The sequence below is a fragment of the Bos mutus genome, chromosome 25, assembly GCF_027580195.1.
Source record: "Bos mutus isolate GX-2022 chromosome 25, NWIPB_WYAK_1.1, whole genome shotgun sequence".
NCBI lineage: Eukaryota > Metazoa > Chordata > Mammalia > Artiodactyla > Bovidae > Bos > Bos mutus.
Genome location: NC_091641.1, coordinates 3331274 through 3354396, shown reverse-complemented (window position 1 = coordinate 3354396; position 23123 = coordinate 3331274). Strand labels below are relative to the sequence as shown.

Sequence of the window (23123 nt, the reverse complement as noted above, 5' to 3'; positions counted from 1 at the left end):
TCCAAACCAACCGCAGATGGACACCAGGTGCCCCGAGTCAGGCTGACCTCGCTCAGCCTCCCCGCGGCACTTGGAACTCGACTCTGCGTCCCGTGGCCTCTGGGACCCCATGTGTCCCTGGCTGTCCTCCCGCTTCGCCGGCCACTCCTCGGCAGGCAGTGGGCAGAGCGGCTCCAAGCTCACCGGGACTCCGGCCACCGGTTCGTATCCCTCCTCTTCTGCAGGTATGACCCCGGGCCCTGAGCCGGTTCTTTAGCGTCAGCCACCTCCTTCAGTAACAGCCCTCCTCGTGTGAGGTCTGAGATGGCTGCTGTGCAGTGCGTGGCAAGCCTTCAGCGAGACGGCCTGTGACCAGGCTCCTTCCCCCGTTCCCTTCCTGATGAGCGCTGAGCCATCCCCCTTTCCCCCATCCAGGGTCTTCCTCACCGCTCACCCTTCCTAGGCCTCGCTGACCTGCCCTATGCAAAGACACCCAACCTTGCCCTCCCCTCTCCTCCCTTCGTCAGCCCTGCAGAGCGTTTGTCCACTGAGCTGCACATGATCATGTATTTGATAGCCGTGTTTCTGGCTGTAAATTCTGGGAGGACAGGGACTTAGCCTCTCTTGTTCCCCAGAACCTAAAACGCTGCCAAGCACAGCCCAGGGCCACCATCATTGCTTGTTCCATGAATGAATGATTCCACAATCCTCTTCATCCTCTCCCGCCCCATGGCCGACGGAACGGCACCACCCTAAAAGCAGAAAGCTATTGGCACCGTTGGTTTTCCCTGTTCCTCCTCCCGTGGCCCTTACCTAGCTCAGGCAGCCTCCCTCCCTCCCTCTCTCCTCTGCATCAGCCCCTTCTACACACCCATGCACACACACACACATTCACTCTGGATCAGCGCTTTCCACACCACCCCCCTGCCCTCAGTCCATTCTCTCCTCTCCTGCCAGACAGCAGGCTGCCCTCAGGCGTATGTAAGCCCCTAGAAGCAGGTCTTCATGCTGCCTTCAGAACCTTCCCTCTGCCTTTCCCTCCCACCCCTTGGCCTGACACCCTCGGGGCTCATCTGAGGCACCCGTCCTTCATGTCCCTCACGGAGAACTCCTGGTTCGGCTGTGACAGCATTTATCCCGTTGGACTGTCACTGCGCAGAGGACCCGCCCTGTGTCCCCACGCGGTCTGCAGGGTGGAAATACTGTGGCCAGCACACCTTTCAGAATTAACTTGAATTTGACCTTTCCTCTCTGAGCCTGTTGCCCTTATCTGTAAAACGAGATACGGAGAGCCTGTGATTATGGTGGGGATAAGTTGTTTTTTTTTTCTTAAGAGGCAGGTACAGCCTACATTAGATGCAAAAATGAAATGGGAATTTTAGGAAGGAACTTCTAAGAGTTGCCGCTGTTCCTTGCAAACTTCTGGACACGGACCCAGTCCACGGCCGGGGTGTGTGCAGCAGTTTCAGCCGCGCTGCACACAAGACCTGCCGGCGACGGAGCGGACGGCGTTTGTGGGACAGAACCCGGAGCGGGGGCGCTGGGCTGAGGCTCCTAACGGCGCCCGGAGCGAGGCGGCTCCGGCCCCCGCAGCCGCGGGACCCGCGGTTTAAAGCGTTGGAAGCCCGTGCAGGTACCCCCGGGCACAGTCCCGCCCCCTCCCCCCCGCCCCCGCGCACAGTCCCGCCCCCTCCCCCCCGCCCCCGCGCACAGTCCCGCCCCCTCCCCCCACCCGCGCACAGTCCCGCCCCCCTCCCCCGCGCACAGTCCCGCCCCCCCCCCCCGCGTCGAAGCCTATTGGTCGGGGGCCGTGCGCCGAGCCCACGTGATGCGGCACGCTGCGCGGCCCGGAAGCCGGCGTCGCTGCGGGCACTGCTTCGCGAGTCGCCCCTGTCTGGAGCGCGCAGCCCGCCCTCAGGGCGGCGGTGGCGGCGGGATGTTGGCGACGGGGACGGAGAGTCTGCTCCGCCAGGCCAGGTGAGCGCGCTTTACGTCTCGGGCGTGTGGCGGTGGGTCTCAGCGCGGGGCCTCGGAGGAGGCCGGGCCCGGCGTGAGGCGGTCCGGGGGAGGCGGCGGGCCCCGAGCGGCGCTCTGAGGGAAGAGCGGAAAGCTGGCCGGGTTGGGACCCCGCGCGGGTGGGCCGGAGGCTCGGCGGCGTCAGGGCCGGGAAAGCCACAGAGGCGCCGGGGAGCCTGCTGGACTGAGCCGTGGCGGGCTCTGTGTGCGAGGTTTGCGAGTCCGGTGCCTTCCGACGGCTTCGGGGAGCCGCGAAGGGTTTAGTGACTTAGATTCTCGCGGGTGCGCTGGGCGTGTTGAGGGGATGCTCCTCTATCCTCTGGCCCCGGGTTGCCTCTGGACGCCCACTGACTAGTCGGTAGCTCTCTCCTCACCAACTAGCGACTCACGGGGGAAAACAGATGTAGACTCGGACCCAGATCCCGCAGTCCGTCAGTGTAAGACTCGATGCTACTCGAGGAGAAGCAAAGGCGGCCAGAACCATGATTTAAAGGGAAATCCAGGTATGGATTCGGAGCTAGACCAGTTGGTGGAAAAAATCAGGCTCGTTGAAGGAAAGTTATGTCCAACCTAGATAGCATATTCAAAAGCAGAGACATTACTTCGCCAGCAAAGGTCCGTCTAATCAAGGCTATGGTTTTTCCTGTGGTCATGTATGGATGTGAGAGTTGAACTGTGAAGAAAGCTGAGCACTGAAGAATTGATGCTTTTGAACTGTGGTGTTGGAGAAGACCCTTGAGAGTCCCTTGGACTGCGAGGAGATCCAACCAGTCCATTCTGAAGGAGATCAGCCCTGGGATTTTTTTGGAAGGAATGATGCTAAAGCTGAAACTCCAGTACTTTGGCCACCTCATGCTAAGAGTTGACTCATTGGAAAAGACTCTGCTGCTGGGAGGAATTGGGGGCAGGAGGAGAAGGGGATGACAGAGGATGAGATGGCTGGATGGCATCACTGACTTGATGGATGTGAGTCTCAGTGAACTCCGGGAGTTGGTGATGGACAGGGAGGCCTGGAGTGCTGCGATCCATGGGGTCACAAAGAGTTGGACACGACTGAAGGACTGAACTGAACTGAGGCTCCTGTGATCTTAGGGAAGCAAGATCTTGAACACGTGTTAGGTTGTAAAGGCTGTGAATGGAGCAGAAGTTTGTTGTAGTCAAAATAACCCTTGAAAATCTGTTAGGCTAGTGTTTTCTCCCACTGCGTCCAAAAACGTCTCTGTTTCCTTCAATCTTGGACATACATTCCAATACTCAAGGTCCACTATTCCAATTAAGGCTCGTTTGAATTTAGAAGCTCTATTAAGGGAAAATAGCTTTTTCAAAAAGTCGAAGTACAGTTGATTTACAGTATCAGTTTCAGGGGTGCAATGCAGTGCTTCAGTATTTTACTGGATTATATTACATTTAAAGTTGTTATAAAATATTGACTGCATTGCCTGTGCTGTACCATGTATCTGTACCTTGTTTAATACTGGTTTGTACCTCTTAACCCCTTCCCCTCCCCAGTTCCCAGTCTCCACGATAACGACTAGTATGTGCTCTGTGAGTCTGTTTTGTTCTACTCATTAATTCCATTTTTTGGATTCTGCATATAAATGATAATCAGTATCTGTCTTTGACTTACTTCACTGTGCTTAATGCTCTCTGCGTTCTTCCATGCTGTTGCACGTGGCAGAATTTCATTCTTTATGACTAAGTAATATTCCATTGTGTGTATACACATCACATCTTCTTTATCCAGTCATCTGTTGATGGACATTTAGATTGCTTCCATGTCTTGGCTGTTGTAAACAGGGCTGCTATGAACATTGGGGTGCATGTACCCTTTCAAATTAGAGTTTTTGTTTTCTTTGGATATATACCCAGGAATGTAGTTCAGTTTTTAGCTTTTTGAGGAACCTGAACAGTTTTCTGGTGACTACACCAATTTACATTCCCACCAACAGTGAACTAGGGTTTTCTTTTCTCCACTTACTCACCAGCATTTGGTATTGTGGTCTTCTCGTTTGATAGCCATTTCTGACAGGTATGAGGTGTTACCTCGTTGTGGCTTTGATTTGTTTCTCTCAGTTGAGCATCTTTCTATCTGCCTGTTGGCCATCTATATGTCGTCTTAGGGAAAATGTCTATTCAGGTCTTATGCCCATTTTTTAAATTGCTTTTTTCATATTGAGTTGTGTGAATTGTTTATTTTGGATATTAAACCCTTGTTAGTCATATCACTTGCAAATGTTTTCTCCCATTAAGTTGGTTTCCTTTGCTGTGCAAAAACTTTTAAATGTAATAATTAGGCCCCATTTGCTTGTTTTTGCTTTTGCTTTCTTTGCCTTAGGAGACAGAGCCAAAACACATTCCCACTATTTCTGTCAGAGTGTTCCGTTTTCTTCTAGTTTTATGGTTTCTGACCTTACATTTAGGTTATTTAATCCATTTTGTTTATTTTTGTATATGGTGCGAGAAAATGTTCCAATTTCTTTCCTTTACAGGTAGCTGTCCAGTTTTACCAAGCACCACTGCTTGAAGAGACTGTCTTTTCCTCCTGTGTTTTGCCCCCTTTGTCATGGGTTGATTGCCCATAAGTGTGGTTTTATTTCCAGGCTCTGTTCTGTTTCACTGGTGTGTGTGTGTTGCTGCCAGTACCGTGATGTTCACATAGTGATACTGTAGTTTTGTAGTTTAGTATAGTCTGAAATCAGAGAGCATGATACCTCTCTCCAGCTTCGTTTTTTTTTGTTTTGTTTTGTTTTTTAATTTTATTATTTTTAAACTTTACATAATTGTATTAGTTTTGCCAAATATCAAAATGAATCCACCACAGGTATACATGTGTTCCCCATCCTGAACCCTCCTCCCTCCTCCCTCCCCATACCGTCCCTCTGGGTCGTCCCAGTGCACTAGCCCCAAGCATCCAGTATCGTGCATCGAACCTGGACTGGCAACTCGTTTCATACATGATATTTTACATGTTTCAGTGCCATTCTCCCAAATCTTCCCACCCTCTCCCTCTCTCTCAGAGTCCATAAGACTGTTCTATACATCACTGTCTCTTTTGCTGTCTCGTACACAGGGTTATTGTTACCATCTTTCTAAATTCCATATATAAGATTGCTTTGCCTATTCATGTTTTAAAATTATTCTAGTTCTGTGAAAAAGCCGTGGGTATTTTGATGGAGACTGCATTAAATGTGTAGATGGCTTTGGGTAGTATGGAGATTTTGGCAGTTTCAGTTCTTCCAACTCGCGTACATGAGATACCTTTGCATCTCTGTCAGCTTCACCTTCCTCTCGGTGTTTTATAGTTTGCAGTCTCAGTCTTTCACGTCTTGTGTGAAGGTTATTCCTAGGGTTGTTTTCTTTTTTTTCACATGATTTTAACGTGTATAGGAAAGCAACAGGTTTCTGAATATCAATCTTGTATCCTGGCAACTTAACTGAAGTTCTTTTATTAGTTGTAATAGTTTTTGGTGGAAACTTTAGAGTTTTATACATATATGGTATCATGTCATCTGCAAATAGTAGGTTTTACTTCCCTTCCAAGTTTTATGCCTTTTATTTATTCTCCTAGTCTGACTGCTGTGGCTAGGACTTCTTACTTGCTAAAGTGCTCCTACAAAACACTACGCTGTGTTAAATAGAAGTGGTGAGAGTGGGTATCCATAGATGTGTTCCTGATCCTGGAAGAAAAGTATTTTTGGCTTTTCAGTGTTGAGTATGACGTTAGCTGTCGGTTTGTCATAAATGACCTTTATTATGTCCCCTTGATATCAACTTTGATGAGAGTTTTTGTCGTGAATGAATGTTGAATTTTGTCCAATGCTTTTTTTGTAGCATCTGTTGAAATGGTCACGTGAATTTTATCCTTCCATTTGTTAACGTGGTGTATTATACCAATTGATTTGCGGATGTTGAAGCATCCTTGTGATCCTGGAATGACCATGGACTTTTTTCTTTTTTTTTTTGCCGTACTTCATGGCTTGTGGGATCTTAATTCCCCGACAGGGATTGAACCTTCACCCTCAGCAGTGAAAGCGCAGGGTTCTAATCACTTGACCACCAGAGAACTCCCCATGATCTTTTTTTATTGTTGAATTTTGTTTGCTAATGTTCTTTTGAGGATTTTCAGATCTGTGTTCATCATAGATACTGACCTGTAATTGTTTTTTTTTCTTGTAGTGTCTGCCTGATTTTGGTATCAAGGTAATTGTGGCCTCATAGAAGGAACTGAAGAGTGTTCCCTCCCGTTCGGTTTTTTGGGGTAGTTTGAGAAGGATAGGTACTATCTGTCTGTGTGTCTGGTAGACTCCCCTCATGAAGCTCTCTGGTCCCAGACTTTTGTTTGCTGGAAGTCTTACCACTAATTTAGTTTCACTGCTAGTGACAGGTCTGTCAGATCGTCTGTTTCTTCCAGTTCATTCTTGGGAATTGCGTATTTCTAGAAATGCACCCGTTTCTTCTAGGTCCTCCCTTCTGTCTGTCTGAAGTATTGGTGCCACTGTCTGCAGACCTTCTAGGGTCTCACTTCACAGTCTCCCCCCTTGCATGTCTTCTCTGGGTCCTCTCTGTTGCTGACCACCCTGACCTGCAGGCTTGGCAGTTTTGTCCTTTACAGCCTGGTCTGTCATCTCCGTCTGTCTGTCTCTGCTCCGGTTTTTGTATTTCCCTCTGTCTGCTGACTGTGGCCTTTGTCTCTTGTTTCTGTTTAGATGGTGGTGGTCTGAGACTGTTGTTCCTTGAGGTGTGCCTGGACTGCTGTAAACTCCCCTCTTGGAACTGCTTCTGCCGCAGCCCGTAGGCGTGGGGTGTGCTGTTCTCCTCCTGGGGTCTTTGGTGTCTGCGCCTCCATGTCTCTGTCACTCACTTGAGCAGCATGTTTAGTAGCGTGCAGTGACTCTACGTGTTTGTGTTTTTCCCGTTTTTTTCTTCCTGTGATTCATTTCTACTTTCATACTGTTGTGGTCAGAAACGGTACTGGATGTCATTTCTGTCCTCTTAAATTTGTTGAGGCTCATTTAATAGTCTAACGTGATCTATCCTGGGAACATCCCATGTGCGTTTAAAAGAATGTGTGTTCGGCTGGTTTTGGATGGAGAATCCTAGAGAGAAAGTCTGCCTAGTTTACGTGTGTCATTTAAGACTGCTGCTTCCCTGTTGATTTTATGTCTGAATAATAAGTCAATTATTGGTACAGTTGCTTCCCTGGTAGCTCAGACGGTAAAGAATCTGCCTGCAACACGGGAGATCTGGGTTCGATCCCTGCTATGCCATGCTATGCTAAGTCACTTCAGTCGTGTCTGACTCTGTGTGACCCCATAGACAGCAGCCCACCAGGCTCCCCCGTCCCTGGGATTCTCCAGGTAAGAACCCTGGAGTGGGTTGCCATTTCCTTCTCCAATGCAGAAAAGTGAAAAGTGAAAGGGAAGTCGCTCAGTCGTGTTCGACTCCTCGCGACCCCATGGACTGCAGCCTACCAGGCTCCTCCGTCCATGGGATTTTCCAGGCAAGAGTACTGGAGTGGGGTGCCATTGCCTTCTCCGTCGATCCCTGAGTTGGGAACAATCCTGTGGAGGAGGGCATGACAACCCACTCCAGTGTTCTTGCCTGGGAAACCCATGGACAGAGGAACCTGGGGGCTGCAGCCCGTGGGCTCGCAGTCGAACACGACTGAGCCACTGCGCGCGGCGCGCCCACTGATGTGCGGTGTTGGAGTCCCTGCTGTGACTGCAACACTGCCAGTTCCCCCTTTTTGCCTGTTAGTGCTTAGGTGCTGCTTTATTGGGTGCGCAGATGTTAATAATATGTTTTGTACTGGCCCCTTCATCGTTGTCTTCTGGTAGACTGTTTAAAGGCTGCTGTGTCTGATCGTGAATGTTGCTGCCCTGCTTTCCTGTTTCCATTTACATGGAGTATCTTTTCCCATTGCCTTTGCTTGCAGTCCGTGTCCTTAGTTGTGAAGCGAGTCTTTTAAGTAGCATGTATAATTGTCGGGTCTTGTTTTTAAACTAATCAGTTTGGCTTATGTCTTTTGATTGGAGCATGATACTCCATTGGCATTTACAGTGATTACTGATGGGTACTGGGAGATTCCCTGGTGGCTCAGATGGTAAAGCGTCTGCCTGCAATGCAGGAGACTCAGGTTCAGTCCCTGGGTCAGGAAGATCCTCTGGAGAAGGAAATGGCAACCCACTCCAGTACTCATGCCTGGAAGATTCTATGGATGGAGAAGCCTGGTGGGCTGCGGTCCATGGGGTCGCAAAGAGTCGGCCACGACTGTGCGACTTCACTTTCACGTTCTTACTGCCATCTGCTGCTCGTTTTCCAGCTGGTTTTATACTGCTTCTCCGTTGTTTCTTGAGGTTTTTTGATTTGTGGCTACCTGCCCTGGGGTTCACGTATATGACCTTTGTGGTAGCTTCGGTGGTTGACCCCACAGCCTCTACTGAGCATTTGCGCTCACTCATGGGCGTTGTCCTAATCTATAAATTCCTATAACTCTTAGGGTCAGTGTAGTATGGATGAACTGTTTCCGTTTTTGCTAGTCTGAAAAGTTCTTTAATTCTGAATGATAACATTGCTGGGTAAAGCACCCTAGACTGTAGGTTTTTCCTTTTGGGACTTTAAATATATCCTGCCACTCCCTTCTGGTCTGAAAAGTTCCTGCAGAAAACTCCACTGATACCCATATGGGGGTTCCCTTGTTAGAATTCTCTTTAGCTTTTGCCATTTTAAGTTTGGTGTGTCTTGGTATGGCTGTTTTGGGGTTCATCTTGTTTAGGGGTCTCTTTGCTTCCTGTACCTGGCTGTTTCCTTCTTTAGGTTCAGGAAGTTTTCAGTCGTAATCTCATCAAATACATTTTCGACCCTTCTTCTCGGACCCTTGTATGTGAGCATCAGCACCCTTGCTGTTGTCCCGGAGGGGTCTTAATTGGTCTCCGTTTCTTAAATGTGTTTCTTTTTGCTGTTCTGATTGGATAATGTTCCTCTGCATCACACAGCCAGTTGTTATACTCCTTCTGGTATGCTTTCCATTTCAGTTGTACATATCTGCTCGGATTACTTTTTTATATTTTGTAGGTCCTTGTTAAAATTCTGTGTTCAGTTCTCCCTAGTTCAGACAGCTTTCTTACTACTAACGTTTTGAGCTCTTTCTGGTAATTATGTTTCAGTAGTTGTTTGCTCAGTCTTTCCCGTCTCACTTTGCTTTAGTTTTCTGTGTCTGTGGTATCGGATGAAACGGTTACCATATCGCGTGTGGCCGGTGCCCCAGGGTGCTGCCTTGGTAGGAGGTGGGCTGGAGACGGAAGCCATCACTGCCCTCGTGGGGTGGGGTCGGGTCCCACGGCTGGAGCAGAAGCCCTAAGGACGAGGTCCAGGCTGGTTCTGTTCCCTCTGAGTGTGTGCTAGTCCCCCTCCCAGCAGTGGCATCCTTGCCCTTAAAGGGGAGCAGGGCAGGTGCTCGGCTGGGCCGGCATGGAAACCAGCCAGCGCTTGCTCAGTCGCATCCCACTGACTTGCGACCCCCACGGGCTGCAGCCCACCAGGCCCCTCTGTCCATGGGATTTTCCAGGCCAAGGACACTGGAGTGGGGGATCTTGAGCCAGGGATCGAACCTGCGTCTTCTGCATCGGCAGGCGGGTTCTTTACCACTGCGGGCCCTGGAACGCCCGGACAGTCGCGCTCTGCTTCCTCTGCCTTAGTTGAGCAGCAGGCGAGCCTGTGCCCACGCTTCACAAGTGGAGGCTAGGTTTCTCACAGCCCTGCTGTTGGCCTCACTGGTTTTCAAACCAGCCAAAGGATTCGTCTTCCTGGTGTCGGAGCCCAAGGCTAGGACACGCAGTATGTGGCTCCACCCCTCAGTCCCCAGGAAGGCACTCAAGCCCCTGTACCCCCCCCTTTCCTGTGTCCCCTCCCAGGGGCACCAGTTCCTGATTGCTCCTCCGATTGCTCCTCCTCCCCAAGTCCATGTGGATCCCTCTCCCCAGGCTTGTTTGTTTACAGTGGGAGCTGCCTCTCCATGGCTGTGGTTGCATGTCTGCTCTTGAGGGGTGAGCTCTGTGTCCTCCTGCTCTCTCACTCTCCTCGCCCCAGAAAATAGATGAAATGCTAGCATCTCACTCGACGTGTGATATGCTTGCCCCGCAGTTCTTGCCGGGACACGAAGAACTGAGACCCACTCACAACTCCCAGCTTCTCTTCTGTTCACGGTTATAAATTCATAGACTGAAAGGCAGAAGGAATAGCCCTATCTCTTATTTCTCTGTGTCTTAGGTGGATTGGAATTCCTGTCAAGATTTGAGGAAAGGTTAAGTAACTATCAGTTGTGTCTTACTAGTGTTCACTATTTCTTTGATTATTTGTGACACTTTAAAACAAATTACTGAAGTTTTGGAGTTAGGCTTTGGAGGAAATTTTAGTTATAAATTTTTCAGAGATGGAAAAGATGGAGAAACTTATCAGAAGCATGACTTGTGAGCTGCAGAGGAATGTGGGACTCGGGTAAGCGGGGAGGGTGAGTGCAGGGCTGGGGGCGTTTCCTGAAGGACCAGATGACTATCCAGAAGCTCAGAGCAGGCGAGGCGTTATCCAATGAGGGAAGCAGCCAAGAGCGCTCCAGGCAGAGGGTCCAAGCCGGGCGAAGGCAGGCGAGCAGGACGTGGTGCCCTTGGAGGAGTAGGGATGGCTGGGTGCTTGTACGCTAGTGCCAGGAGTGTGAGAGCAGCCGGGAGCTGCTGAGGGTGTGGGCGAGGGGCACCGCCGTCTGGGACAGGCTGGCAGTCTCTGCCTCCGACATCACCCAGAGAAAAGCAGGCTGGACTGGCCCAGGGCCGAGTCTCCTCCACCCACTCACGCCTCCGTCTGTGTTTGTAGGGGGCTGCGCCCCGCTCTGTCCGGAATAAGGGGGAGTGGCGGGGGAGTCTGCTGGGACTTCTCTGCCAGCCCTCAAGTAAATGGGGAAGCACAAGCCACCGCCCAGGACCCCTCCACAGCCTTAGAGGCTGGGGGTGCACGTGCTCTAAGGCCAAAACTGTGGCCCCTGAGTGTCAGCAGAGCGGATTTGGTGGGTTTCACCCACAGCTTGGCCCAGCTGTGTGCTGCGCCCTTCCGAGAACCCCCCTGAAGCTCGAAGTGTGGTGACTTGCTGGCATGTTACTTCTCCTTGCCTTTCAGCATGGAATGGGAAGCAGGCTGTCTTGAGACCTCATTCAGTATGGAACCTGTTTTAAATGCTTAGTAGATACATTTTAAATTAAGCATTAGAGTAATGTCATAATATTTGCTCTATCATACTTAACTCTTATTCCCAGAAGTTAAAAGGATCTTTTGAAAAGCAACTTGGTTCAGACTAAAATCTCCCTTAGTTTTGACTCCTAAACCAAGTGGTTTGTTTTTCTGGTCCTGGAATAACAAACCCTGAGTGTGTGGAGGCTTGCTGTGGACGCTGGTGGCCTGAGGGTCTCCCGCCGGCAGGGGAGGGGGCAAGGACCTGGGTCGGGTGCCTGGCAGCGGTTCATCCCGAGAGGCCTCGGGCTCCTCTGCTCGGGAGGGCCTGCCCCCGACAGGGCGGCCTTTCCCGTTGCCCACGTGGTGGTCTCTCTGCAGGGAGGTCGGGGCGGAGGAGCTGGGCAGGTTCTGTGCTCGCGTCAGCGCGCTGCTGCAGGCGGAGGACTGGGGCCCCGATGCCCTGGACGCCCTGCGGAGGCTCTTCCTCATCGTGGCGGCCACCAAGTACAGCAGGAGGTGAGCACCCCCCCGGCCTCTAGGCGGCCTGCCCGGCCCTGCGGAGGCTGACCGGCCCCTGCCCCCCAGGCTGGAGCCCACATGCGTGGCGCTGCTGCAGACCACCCTCTGCTCGCCCCGCTGCCCCGAGCGGCTCCAGCTGCTCTGCGCCGCCGTGCTGAGAGAGATGGCACCCTCCGACAGCCTGAGCCTGTCCTGCGACCACGCCCAGAGCTCGCGGCAGCTGGGCTTGGTGGCCTCCGTGCTCTTAGCCCAGGTAACGTGACTTCCGCGGCTCCCCAGCCCACCCCTGGTGGCCCTGGGCTCAGTGATCCAGCCACCGTGTGCGCCCCATGAGCGAGCGGGCTGGGCCGGGCCTGCCCTGGTGATGTTCTGGGCAGAGTGGTGTTTGTAGGGGAGTCGGTGTTCACGTTCCGCCAGGGGTTCTGCAGGGCGACCCGCAGCAGGTCAGGACCGTGGGCCAGTGCGTCATCAAGGTCCTGGAGAGTCGGCAGCCTGAGGGGCCCAGCCTGACGTACCTCCTCCCGGTCGTGTCCAAGGTCACCAGCCTGGCCCCGGACGCCCTTCCTGAAGGTCAGCACAGTGTCGGCAGGGGGGCAGGGGGGACCACCGGGGCCGCTGCTGGGTCCCAGGAAGCCCCACACGCTTAACTCTGTCCCCATGGTGTCCCCCCCAGAGCAGACCAAGGCACTCAGCAAGCGGCTGGGGGACTGGCTCCGCTACGCCAGCGTCCAGCAGGGGGCGGCCCACGCCTCCGGGGGCTTCTTCTCCACGCCCAGAACCCGGCAGGTGAGTCTCGGGGGCGGCGGGGGTGTGGGCCGCCCTGTCCTGGGGCCACCTGCGGGCTGCCGTCAGCTCCTCCTGCGGGACCACCGCCCTGGTCCCAAGATGACCCCTCCTGTCTCCACTCGGGCGTTGAGGGCGTGGTGCTTGGGTCCTGCCCTTAGCCTGTGTTGTGCCCATGATGCTGTGAGGAGTCTTGGGTCGTGCTGGTGGGGATCTGGAGCAGGGCCATGTCGCAGCCCAAGTGCCTGTGTTCTCGCATCCTACGAGGGCGCCCTGGCTGTTCTTGACCCTGCTGTGCTTGCTGACCTCCCTTGTCCCCTGCAGCCAGGCCCTGTCACCGAGGTGGATGGGACCGTGGCCACAGACTTCTTCACGGTGCTGTCCACGGGCCAGCGTTTCACGGAGGACCAGCGGCTCAACGTGCAGGCCTTCTCCATGCTGCGGGCCTGGCTGCTGCAGGGCGGCCCTGCGCGCCCGGGTGCTGCGGATGCAGGTGGGACAGGGCGGGCTCCTGGGCGCCTTGGCCAAGCCTCATGGGCTCCAGGATGCTTTTCCCAGACGTGTTGAGAAGCCAGACGTTGGAGTCAAACAACTCCTCATCCGCACGCCTGCTAGCGGTTTAGACGGTCCGGGTGTGTCTGCACCTCTGGTGTCCCGTGAGGGTGGGAGCAGGCGGGACTGAGCTCCGGCCCCTGTGGATGCTCCCCTGCCCTCCAGACCGCCCGTCTCCGCGAGCTGCTAAGCCATCCCCTCTCTTCAGACGACAGGTCGGAGCTGGAGGGCTCCACCGTGTCCGTGCTCTCGGCCGCCTCCACCGCCAGCCACCTGCTGCCGCCCGCCGAGTGGCTGCGGGAGAAGGCCCTGGAGTACTGCCAGCGCCTCCTGGAGCAGAGCGGCCGGCGTGAGTCCTGAGCCCGCCCCGCATCGCGTGTCCGCGCTGGGGTCCCCCCAGGTGTGGGCTCCCCAGCCTCCCCTTGAGCTTCCAGAACACGGGCCGCCGCCTCACCCGGAGGTGCCCGTGGGACGCAGAGACCAGGTGGCCCTTTTCCTCCCCCAGGAGCCCTGAGGAAGGCCAACTCGGACCTGCAGAAGGCGGTGAGTGCCGGCGGGCGGCCTTGGGCGGAGCCCACGGCCCCCTCTGAGCCACCTGTGTCCCCGCAGTGCCTGGTGGAGGCCGTGCTGGTGCTGGATGTGCTCTGCCGGCAGGACCCCTCCTTCCTGTACCGCGCCCTCCCGTGTGTGCGGGCCCTGCGCACCCGACTCTGCGGGGACACGGCCTGCGTCCGTGCATTGCTGCCCATCGCCCAGTTCTTTCTGCACCACGGTGAGCGCCTCCTGCGCTGGAGAACGGCGCCGGGCAGGGGCACCTTCCTCTTCCCCGCCGCCGCCATAGAGCAGCAGCGTCGATGGGTGCTTAGCACTCACGTGCCGGGGATTTTTAAAACGTTACCAGGTTGATGTTAATCTTGAGCTCTCTTTACCAAGGGGTTCCCTAGAAGGTGCCTGAAGCCAGCCCCTCTAAGGAACAGTCCTTGTCCGTCCTCAGAGGGGCGGGTCTGTGGCCAGACATTGGGGAAGAGCCGGGTGCACTCGGCCGGCTGTCCCGTGCTTGTGATGCCGGATGTGTCTGCCAAGGGTGTCCCGGGGACGCGAGAGACCCTGGAGGCCGGGCCTGAGGCCTCCTGCCCTGATGGAGCCGGTGCTCTCAGGGGAGGCTGCCGCAGTGGACGCCGACGCCGTCTGCCAGCACCTCTTCACCAGGATCCCTTCCGAACACTTCCACAGCCCGATGCTGGCCTTCGAGTTCGTCCAGTTCTGCAGGGACCACCTCGTGCTGTTCGGCAGCAACCTGGACCTTCTCAGGACCAGCTTTCCCAACCTCTTCAAGGCATGTGAGCTGGGCCCCTGGGGCAGCGGGCACCCATGCTCCGGTGACCCGTGCCCTTGGGAAGGCGTGCTCAGGCTGGCAGAGCCCACGGTGTTGGTTCAAAGTTAGCGTCTCACTGGGCGGCTGCGCCCGCTGTCAGCCCTTTGGTGCCTTCACCTTTGACGGGTGTTTCTGGCATGTCACTGCGGAGCTTTTCCAGAACCAGAGACTTAGTCCTTTAGTCAGGAAGAAACGATGGCAGGTGGGCAGGACTTGATTGTTGGCACCAGGTGAGGGCAGAAGCAAGCAGGATCCCGGGGAAAACGGTGAAGGGCACGTCCCAGCCGTGGGATCGGGGGTACTGAGGCGCCCCTCGCCCCTGCAGTTCCTGGCCTGGAGCAGTCCAGCCCTCACCTCTGAGTTTGTGGCGCTCCTGCCGGTGCTGGTTGACGCAGGCACGGCCGTGGAGATGCTCCACCTGCTGCTGGACCTGCCGAGCCTGACCGCAGCCTTGGACCTGCAGCTCCGGTGAGCCCAGCCCACTGCTCCCCATTCCCACGCCTCTGCCCTGCCTCCCGCGGGGGCCCGGTCCAGGGCGGGTGCCATTAGGGTGACGGCTGCTCGAGTCTCTCCCTGATCAGGGGCACATGGGGCAGGAGCAGGAGCCACGTCCCAGCCGTCTCTGCTTGCAGGGCGTCACAGGCTGCATCTGAGAGGCCGCTCTGGGACGTCTCCGTGAGGGCCCCCGGCTGCCTGGAGGCCTTACGGGACCCCCAGGCCCAGGGCCTTTTCCAGCACCTGCTGCGGGCCAAGGCCAGCGGGACCGTGGAGAGGTAGGCCCTCTGTGGGGGCCCTGAGCGCGGGCCGCTGCGGCCGGAGCCCAGCCCCGAGCCTGCTGCTTTCTGACCTGGTGAGATAGTTCTGTTCACGGCCACCAGCAGCGCTGGCCGCGTGGCTGAGCACTTCCCAGGCACTGAGCTTGTGGTTTGTTCCGCTACGTAGTCCTGTCCTTGCTGTTCCGGAGGGTGGGGGGCACGCTGACTCCTTCCGCAGATGGAGGAAGTGAGGCTGAGCACCCGAGAGGTGGACGCGCCAGGACTGGCCCCAGCCGCACGCGTGTCCCGGGGGAGCTAGGGCAGGCTGACGAGGGCAGCGCCGGGTGCTTAGGAGCGGGCCGTTTGTCCCCAGGCTGACGCCGCTCCACCAGCTGCTCCAGCCCCTTGCCAGCTGCGCCCGGGTACTCCAGTGTGCCCAGGCTGTGCCCACCCTACTCCGAGCGTTCTTCGCGGCGGTGACACAGGTGAGCCTGCCTCCCAGGGCCTCCGTGCCCGCAGCAGAGGGCCAGCTGGAGCTGCGGGGCCAACCGCAGCAGTACACGGTCAGGGCGCAAAGTGCTGCTCACAGCAGCCCCCAGGGCAGCAGACACGGTGGGGCCCAGCGCACAGGTGCCTCTGGGCAGGCACCCAGGCTCTCTCTCCCTCCCAGTTCGCCAGTGGGGCCCTGGCCAGCCAGCTGGCACTGCTGCTCTTGGAGAGAAGTGACTCACTTTTCCAGGTTGAGGGGTATGAAGCTGACGTGCACAGGTGGGTCTCTCCTGGCAGCTCCATGGGCTCCACCCCTCCTGTGCCCTCAGCCCTGGTCACTGCAGACCCCCTCCCCAGCCTCACCCCCAGCACTCACCCCTCGGCACTTTGTGGGCTGCCGCACAGACTCTTCCCACTCCCGAGAGTTGCCACATCCCCTCCCCTCCAGCTTCTCTTGGGCAGAGCCTTCCAGAAGATGCCCTTTCTGAAAGCCCGACTTGTGTGGGCTCATCCCCTCGCCAGCCCGGCCCGAGGACAGAGCCCGCCCCACCAGCCGGTAGTTCCAGACAGGCCGTGGGGCTGGGGTCTCTTGAGCGGTGTCCTCTCCGACAGGGTGCTGAGCTCCCAGTTCCCGGCCCTGTGCAAGCTGCATCCCCCGTTGGTGGTTGAGCGGGCCAAAGAGCTGCTGGAGTTCGTGGGCAGCCTGGGGGGGCCCCGCAGCACTGGGCACATGCTCACTTCTGTGGTAAGGCGGCCTCCCCCTCGCCCTGGCCTGCGCCTGGCACGGGGCCTGCTGTGGGCTGAGTGCTGCTCCCTGCCCAGGTGTGGGCCATTGGCGAGTACCTCTCAGTGTCCTGGGACCGGCGCTGCAGTGCAGAGCAGATCAGCAGGTTCTTCGAAGCTCTGGAGGCCCTGCTCTTCGAGGTCACCCAGTCTCGGCCTTCCGCCGCCCTTCCCAAGTGTCCTCCGCAGGTCATCACTGTGCTCATGACCACGCTGACCAAGTTGGCCTCCCGGAGCCAAGACCTGATCCCCAGGTACGGGTTTGGGGCAGGTAGAGGGAACCTGCAGCCTTCCCGTGGGGAAAGCAAAGGGCTTGGCAGCCGCCCCCTCCCAGACACCTGGACACAGTGCCTGCACGAGCCTCCCAGCTGGGTGCCAGTGGCCCCGGCTGTGGGCACTTTTTGGAGTTAAGGCCACACTAGCCCGTGCTCCTGGCGGCCGGGCCCCTCCCCGAGCCCCCATCCACCTGAGGGGTGCGCCTGCGCTGACAGGCTGGGCCCCCCACCCTCAGGGTCTCCCTGCTCCTGTCCAAGATGAGGACGCTGGCCCAGAGCCCAGCCGTGGGCCCCGTGCACGGCGAGGACGATCTGGGAGCCGTCCGCACACGGGCCACCGAGCTGCTGAACCTGCTCAAGATGCCCAGCGTGGCCCAGTTCGTGCTCACGCCCAGTGTGGAGGTGTCCCAGCCCCGCTATCACCGCGACTGCAACACTGCCCTGCCCCTGGCCCTGGACACGGTCAGCCGGCTGCTGGAGCGCGAGGCAGGCCTCCTGCCAGGGTGAGGGAATGGGGGACCCAGTAGGCACCAGGCTGCAGAGCCTGGTGTTGGGTCCCTGCCATGGCCTCAGGGGTCAGAGAAACCTGGGAAGGGGGCGGGAGGAGTCCACCATCTCAGCCTGTCTCTGCCACCTGTGGCAGAGACGGCACTGACTCTCGGCTTTGGCCCCTGTTGGGGCTGCCTGTGTTCTGCTGTTATTTGGGGGCAAGAGGAGAAAGAACAAAAATAAACCTCCTTCACAAAATATTTGTGCACACAAGGGCAGGGTTGGTTCCCTTTATGTCCGCCCAGGAAGCGGGCAGCCCCGCGGGTGAGGCCTTCCCCAGTGGTCCTCCCACCTAATCCCCACGTGTCCCCAGTGATCGAGGACAGAGCACTGGCGTGCAGTCAGAAAGGAGCCATGTCCATCTCCCAGAGCCGAAGGCTGCCACTGGGATGTGAGTCTGGTCAGTGGAGAGCTTTTTGTGCTCCTGAGTTTAGCTTGGAGACGGGAAGGCGGGTTGGGAGGCCCTACTGCCTCCACAAGCCTGCAGTCTCCCACCCGCAGGACAAGGCCACCCCAGCACCTGCCGCTGGAAGCCGTACCCGGGAGATCACGTGCGCTCTGCTCTTCCCCCGAGTAGTGGACACACACTGGGTGCGGTGGGGCCAGAATTCCCTGCAGCCCCAGCGCTCCCTACTGCTCCTCCCCTGGAGTAGGCCTGCGGTACCCCCACCCGCGCCGGGAGGGGGCCCGGCCACCAGGTGGCGCTGCTGCTCCGCGAGTCCCGGCCCGGCCGCCCCGGCCCCGCCCCTCCCCTCCCAGGGCGGGGCCGGCCCAGCCCTGCGAGCCCCAGCGAGCCCCTCACCCCTGCCCAGCCCTCCAGACTTGCGTCCCGGGAGGCCCAGGTGGAGCACTATGACCCCTAGAGAAATACTCCACTTTGCCTGACGCCCCGGGAGGCTCAGATGGAGCACCATGACCCCTAGAGAAACACTCTGCACTTTGCCCGACGCCCCTTAATGCACAGCTCTCAGTGTTTTCAGGTCGTCAGATATTGCAAGTTTGGGTCACAAATGTGTGTTGAGAACATGGGTTTTGGGGGGGATCTTGCTTGCTTCCTCACACTGAGCCAGGGCCCCTCCGCAGTGTCCCCTTACCACACTCTTCACAGGGTGGACTTTTGTGGCGGCTGAGTCTACTTGAACAACTGGAGTTCAATCCTGACTGCCGCCCAGGTGGAGGTGGCGATTACGCCCCGTCCTGCCCTGGTCTCGTGTGGGGAGCGTGCGCCCACTCGTCGGCAGGGCCGGGCGGCCCACAGGGCATCCGCACCACACAGGTGGACGCTGCGGGCCTGGGAGCCTGGCCCAGCCATGGTGCAAGGTCAAGGTCTGCGTGCCTGCAGAGCGCTCACCTGAGGTCATGCCCACGCACAGAGAGGAGGGCGGCGGTGGCTTGCAGAGACTGGGTTCTGTGGGGTTTCCCAACGTCATCCTGGTGCTCACTTGCCCACAGACACAGAAAAGCACAGCCCCACCCGCTCCACACTCACCTGAAACAGGGAACGTGTTTGAGTGACTGTCGTGCCCAACTCCGATCCCACGGGCTCTGTCCATGAAATTCTCTAGGCAAGAATACTGGAGTGGGCAGCCATTCCCTTCAGTGGGGTAATAACAGTACCAGCCTCAAAGAACGGCCTAGGAGTGACCTGGGTACTTCCCCAAAGACAGGTGGCAGCCCACACTCCCTGCGAGAAGAGAAGCCCGAGGTCTTCCCCCAGAACTGAGGGACCCTGCAGTGTGCAGGCGCCCCCAAGCCAAGCAGCACCACGGAGGTGGGGGGAGGTTGGTGGGCCTCAGGCCAGGTGCCAGCCTCCCTGAACTTGTGCCCTTATTTCAATCTGGGGCTCTAAGAGTTTCTTTTGGGTTCAAGCATACATTTTAAGTGGCTTTTTAAAAGTACATTTCATCCAGGCGTCCCTGGTGGCTCAGTGCCCCTGGCACCTGTGCTCTGCAACAAGAAGCTGCCACGGAAGCCCACGCACCCCTGCCAGAGAGCAGCCCCCGTTCCCCAGAGAGCAGCCCGAGCAGCGACCGAGACCGAGCACAGCCAAACATAAATTCAGGGAAAAAATGCATCTCATCCAGCACCTGGGCAGCTGCTTCAGGGCAGTCGGAATCCCAATGCCGACACAAGGCAGCCAGGAGGGCCACCCCACCTGCACCCCCCCGCCCCACTCTGCACTAACCAGGGTGCGGCAGGGAGTTCGTGGCACTTGAGGCCCGGGGCCTGGGACCCACCTGGGACTGGCTGGGCTGCTGCTCCCTGCAGGAGACTCCTTTCCACGTAGGTGGTGTGTCTGCAGTGGACTGGCCAGGACCCCTCGTCCCGAGTCTGCGTGCCCGTCAGAGGACACGGGCCCAGAGCCCGACCCCAGGCTCTGAGCCCAGTGAGGACGCAGCCGAACCTGAAGACGGTCAGCGCCTCACCTTGACACCAGCACTGACCTGTATGCAGCCCCGCTGCTGGGGCAGGAGGCGGGCCAGACACCGGGCGGATGCCAGGCGAGGGGTGTGAGGCCTGGGGAGGCCTGGGCACCCGGAGTGGGTCAAGACTCCCGCTTTATAGCCTCCCGAGGTTTCTAGACCATCTCTTCAGGACCGTGCTGATCGCGGCACCCCGAGCGCAAAGCCCACTCTGAGGGGTGGGCGGCTCTCGCACTCTCCCTCCATGGCAGGGGGCTGCCTGGCATGGCCGGCTCCTCGTCTGGGGCAGGGGGAAGGCAGACGCAGAGTTAGAGCCATCCCACCACCCCGGGGATCCCGTGTTGTCACCAGTCTCCCACGCTGGTGGGGACGGGAGCAGATCCGGGAGCCCCCATGGCCCCTCTGGGAACCAGCATGGTGCCCCCTAGATGCCATGCCCTGCCACCCTCTGGAATATGAAAGATAGTTTATTGAATCTATATTTTTCCATTAAAACCTTCAAACATAAAAGCTCTGTAACAAACATCACAACGTTGTCTGTCATATAAATAGAACGTACACGCAGGGACTGCAGGTGTCCTGCTGGGGGTGCACCTGCGAGGAATAGCCTGGCAGGAGAGATGTGCCCGCGGGACCCAGGGGCAGGCGGGCGGGACCCAGGGGCAGGCGGGCGGCCCCGCGCAGGGTGCCTAGGGGGGCGGTGTGCGAAAGCGGACCTTCCTGGCTGTCTCCACGTCAGACTTGGCAACCAGAAACCGCATCTTCTTGCCCCCGTGTCGGATCAGATCCACCGCCCTGAAAGCAGCCAAGGGACACGGCCGGTGTAGACGAGCCCGCCCAGTGAGGACTGGGCGCTGGTCCAGCGGGGGGCAGCCTCCCCGACTGCTGTCCCAAGGGGACAATCAGAGGCAGTAACCCTGAGCCCCCCGAGTGGGACGGAGCTTCAGGATCAGAGAGCCAGGGCACCCGCTGCCACTCTGGAGCCCAAGGCACCTGAGCCCCTGGGTGGGGACTGCGGTGGCATCAGGGTGAGTGAGGGAAGGAAGGGCAGGAGGCGACACTGCGCCGCACTTGCTCATCTCCAAAACGGGCAGTGACAGGGCCCGCTGCTGGGCTTTGAGGCGGCAGCCAGGCTCGTCCCCCGGGGCGGGGCACGGGGCGGGTACCTCGGGTAGCTGACGCCTGCCAGGCTGCTGCCGTTCACCTCCAGGATGCGGTCTCCCAGCGCCAGCCGCCCGTCGGCTGCGGCGGGGCTGCCCGGGAGCAGGGTCTGGATGTAGAGCCCAGGGGCGCCCAGGGGCGTGTGCTGCAGGAGAGGAGCAGCCTCAGGGCTCCGTGGGCCCTCGCCCGCGGGGCCCCAGCACCGGCACCTCCATACCTCCCCAGCCGGGCCCAGGGCGGCCACTCACCATCCCGTCAATGAGGCCCATGCCCAGCCCCGAGGGGCCACGCTCCAGCTCCACCACGAACATGTAGCAGAAGTCATCGGTGCTGGAGCTGTGGCTGGACGGGGCCGGAGGGGGCTCGTCCTCCGGGGCCGCACAGTCTCCTGTAGAACCAGAAAGTGCGGCGGGCGGGTGAGGGGCGGCCACTCAGGCCTCTGTCCAGACTCCCCCCAGGTCCAGGACCCACGTCCGGCTCAGCTGCTGCAGAGGACACTTGCTCCCAAAGGTCCAGGGGAGACCCGCTGGGGCCGTCTGGGGGACGGGGGCAGGCCAGCCGCCTGGTGCTGCCGCAGGACTCCACCCTTCAGGAGGCTGAGCGGGGGCTCTGCGCGTTCTCACCCGCCTTCCTCCCCAGCCTCACACCCCTCAGCGGTGAGCCCCGTCTGCCCGCCCCGAGCTGGGCCCCTGCTGCTCCCCACCCGGATGTCCGGTCCTCCCCACGGGGCCAGCCGTGCTGTGCACCTGAGCGGTGTCCTGCCTCAGGCGCACCCGTCCCGGTGACCCTGCTCGCGGGGCACCCACCCAGCTCCGCTGCACACGGAGGACTCGCCAAGGCTGCCCCTCAGCGCCCTCGGCCCGGCCAGCAGCCCGGCCGGCACCCAGGGCTCCGCCTCCCCCGTCCTCCCGACCCGCGGGCCTCGCACCAGCTCGGGGGCTGAACGCACACCAGCAGTCGTCCGTTCCACCACACTGCCCGAGCGCCCTCTCCGGCCCCCCCACCCTAGGGCCCATCTTGTGCTCCAGGGTGACAGGCGCTCAGGGGCGACGCTGACAGCCCAGCCAAACATGCCGCCCGACTCCGCGGGGGAAGGACCCTGAGGGAACCGCCGGGGCGCAGGGCAGGCTGGTGGGCTCACCTTCCCGGGAGGCGCCCCGCGGGCCGCCGGGCCCCGTCCTCCGCCCTTCCGGGAGCGCCCTCCCGCAGGCACTGCTGCCTTCGGGCCAGTCGGGAGCCCCGGGGTCCAGGCCCAGCGGTGTGCCTGGGGGTGTGAGCAGGCACGACGGGTCTCCATGCGGGTCCACGGCCTGGAGGCCCCCACGGCTCGGGCAGCCGGGCGGCCTTCCTGGGACGCCCTGTGCCCAGGGACCCCCCACGGAAGAGAGAGGGTGCTCCAGGCCGGTCTCCTGGGCTCCCCCTGTGGGGTCCCTGGAAGCCAGGGGGCAGCTCTGGGCCTCAGGGTGGCCCTCGGGACTGGCATGGTGTAGGCCCTGGGGAGACGAGAGAGAATTCAGCCCCGAGCGGTGGACCTGAGAGGGAAACAGAGGGGCCCCCCGAGCCGCGGGCGCCCCGCTGCTGCGTCCCCGGCACCTGGAGGCCCTCAGGCCGGGTGGGCGCTCCACTGGGGCCGGGCTGGCTCCGCAGGCCGCACAGGAAGTGGCGGATGTAGAGGAGGTGCTGGTAGACACGGTCGTCCGGGCACTCTGTGTCCAGATCCACTTGGAAGCCCTCGCTCGGCAAGACAATGGGCGGGGGGTTTTCGTAGGACTCCAGGACCTCCTCTGGTGGGGGCAAGGGGCTGTGACCTCAGCCAGGAGGCGCTGCCTACAACCCGCCCGCCACCACCAGACCCCAGGGACCCAGGGGCGGGACCCAGGCCGGCCCAGCCCCAAGGGCCACCGGGATGACCCGAGCTCCGCCAGGGGGAACGTGTGCCCCACACCCTCCCAGACGCCCCCGGCCCAGCACGTGCCCACACTGGGGGTGCCCACAGCCACACTGACTGCACCCCACACTGTCACCCGTGGGGCACGGCCCACCTGCCTGCTGGCCTCCGCACTGGGAATGGTGCTCTGACCCCCAGACAGAGCCCCCCCCCCCCCCCGCCGCAGGCCTTCGACATGACCCAGTTCAAGGGGGGTACTGTCCAGAGTCCAAGCCCAGGTGATAAGGGGGAGATAGGGCGAAGCCCCTTCTGTCTGCACCCCCACCCTTCACTGTCCGTCTCTGTGTCACACAC

At 58.8% G+C, this 23123-nt stretch overlaps 2 protein-coding genes across 5 annotated transcripts in view; one reads left to right on the top strand and one right to left on the bottom strand.

The window, feature by feature from the left end:
• Positions 1-1818: 1818 nt before the first annotated feature.
• AP5Z1 (adaptor related protein complex 5 subunit zeta 1) lies at positions 1819-20050 on the top strand. Of its 4 annotated transcripts, none has more exons than XM_070363043.1 (18): positions 1819-1956; positions 11596-11733; positions 11803-11989; positions 12165-12306; positions 12410-12522; positions 12844-13012; positions 13280-13420; positions 13577-13614; positions 13681-13843; positions 14229-14407; positions 14772-14914; positions 15079-15219; positions 15575-15686; positions 15872-15969; positions 16303-16435; positions 16513-16727; positions 16985-17251; positions 19585-20042. In XM_070363043.1, exons 1-18 carry the CDS (start codon positions 1916-1918, stop codon positions 19676-19678), a joined length of 2514 nt encoding a protein of 837 aa, XP_070219144.1. In that variant the 5' UTR covers positions 1819-1915; the 3' UTR covers positions 19679-20042. The 4 variants fall into 4 exon arrangements, with proteins under 4 accessions (XP_070219144.1, XP_070219145.1, XP_070219146.1 ...); XM_070363044.1 differs by lacking the exon at positions 19585-20042 and adding an exon at positions 18406-19569; XM_070363045.1 differs by lacking the exon at positions 19585-20042 and having other exon boundaries at positions 16985-18390.
• A 119-nt stretch (positions 20051-20169) lies between these two features.
• The window catches only part of RADIL (Rap associating with DIL domain), a 55466-nt gene continuing 52512 nt past the window's right edge, over positions 20170-23123 (bottom strand). Inside the window, 5 exon segments of the mRNA XM_070363042.1 lie at positions 20170-20515; positions 20887-21026; positions 21130-21269; positions 22023-22374; positions 22475-22665. Coding sequence (XP_070219143.1) covers positions 20410-20515; positions 20887-21026; positions 21130-21269; positions 22023-22374; positions 22475-22665 — 929 coding nt within the window. The 3' untranslated portion in view covers positions 20170-20409.

What these genes read in the sequence shown, in the direction of transcription:
- AP5Z1 (XM_070363043.1), top strand. Translation starts at nt 1,916, where the DNA reads ATGTTGGCGACGGGGACGGAGAGTCTGCTCCGCCAGGCCAG. An exon ending in CCTGGAGCAGAGCGGCCGGC is followed by an intron (nt 13,421 to 13,576) that starts GTGAGTCCTGAG and finishes TTCCTCCCCCAG; the next exon opens with GAGCCCTGAGGAAGGCCAAC. An exon ending in CCAGTTCTTTCTGCACCACG is followed by an intron (nt 13,844 to 14,228) that starts GTGAGCGCCTCC and finishes CGGTGCTCTCAG; the next exon opens with GGGAGGCTGCCGCAGTGGAC.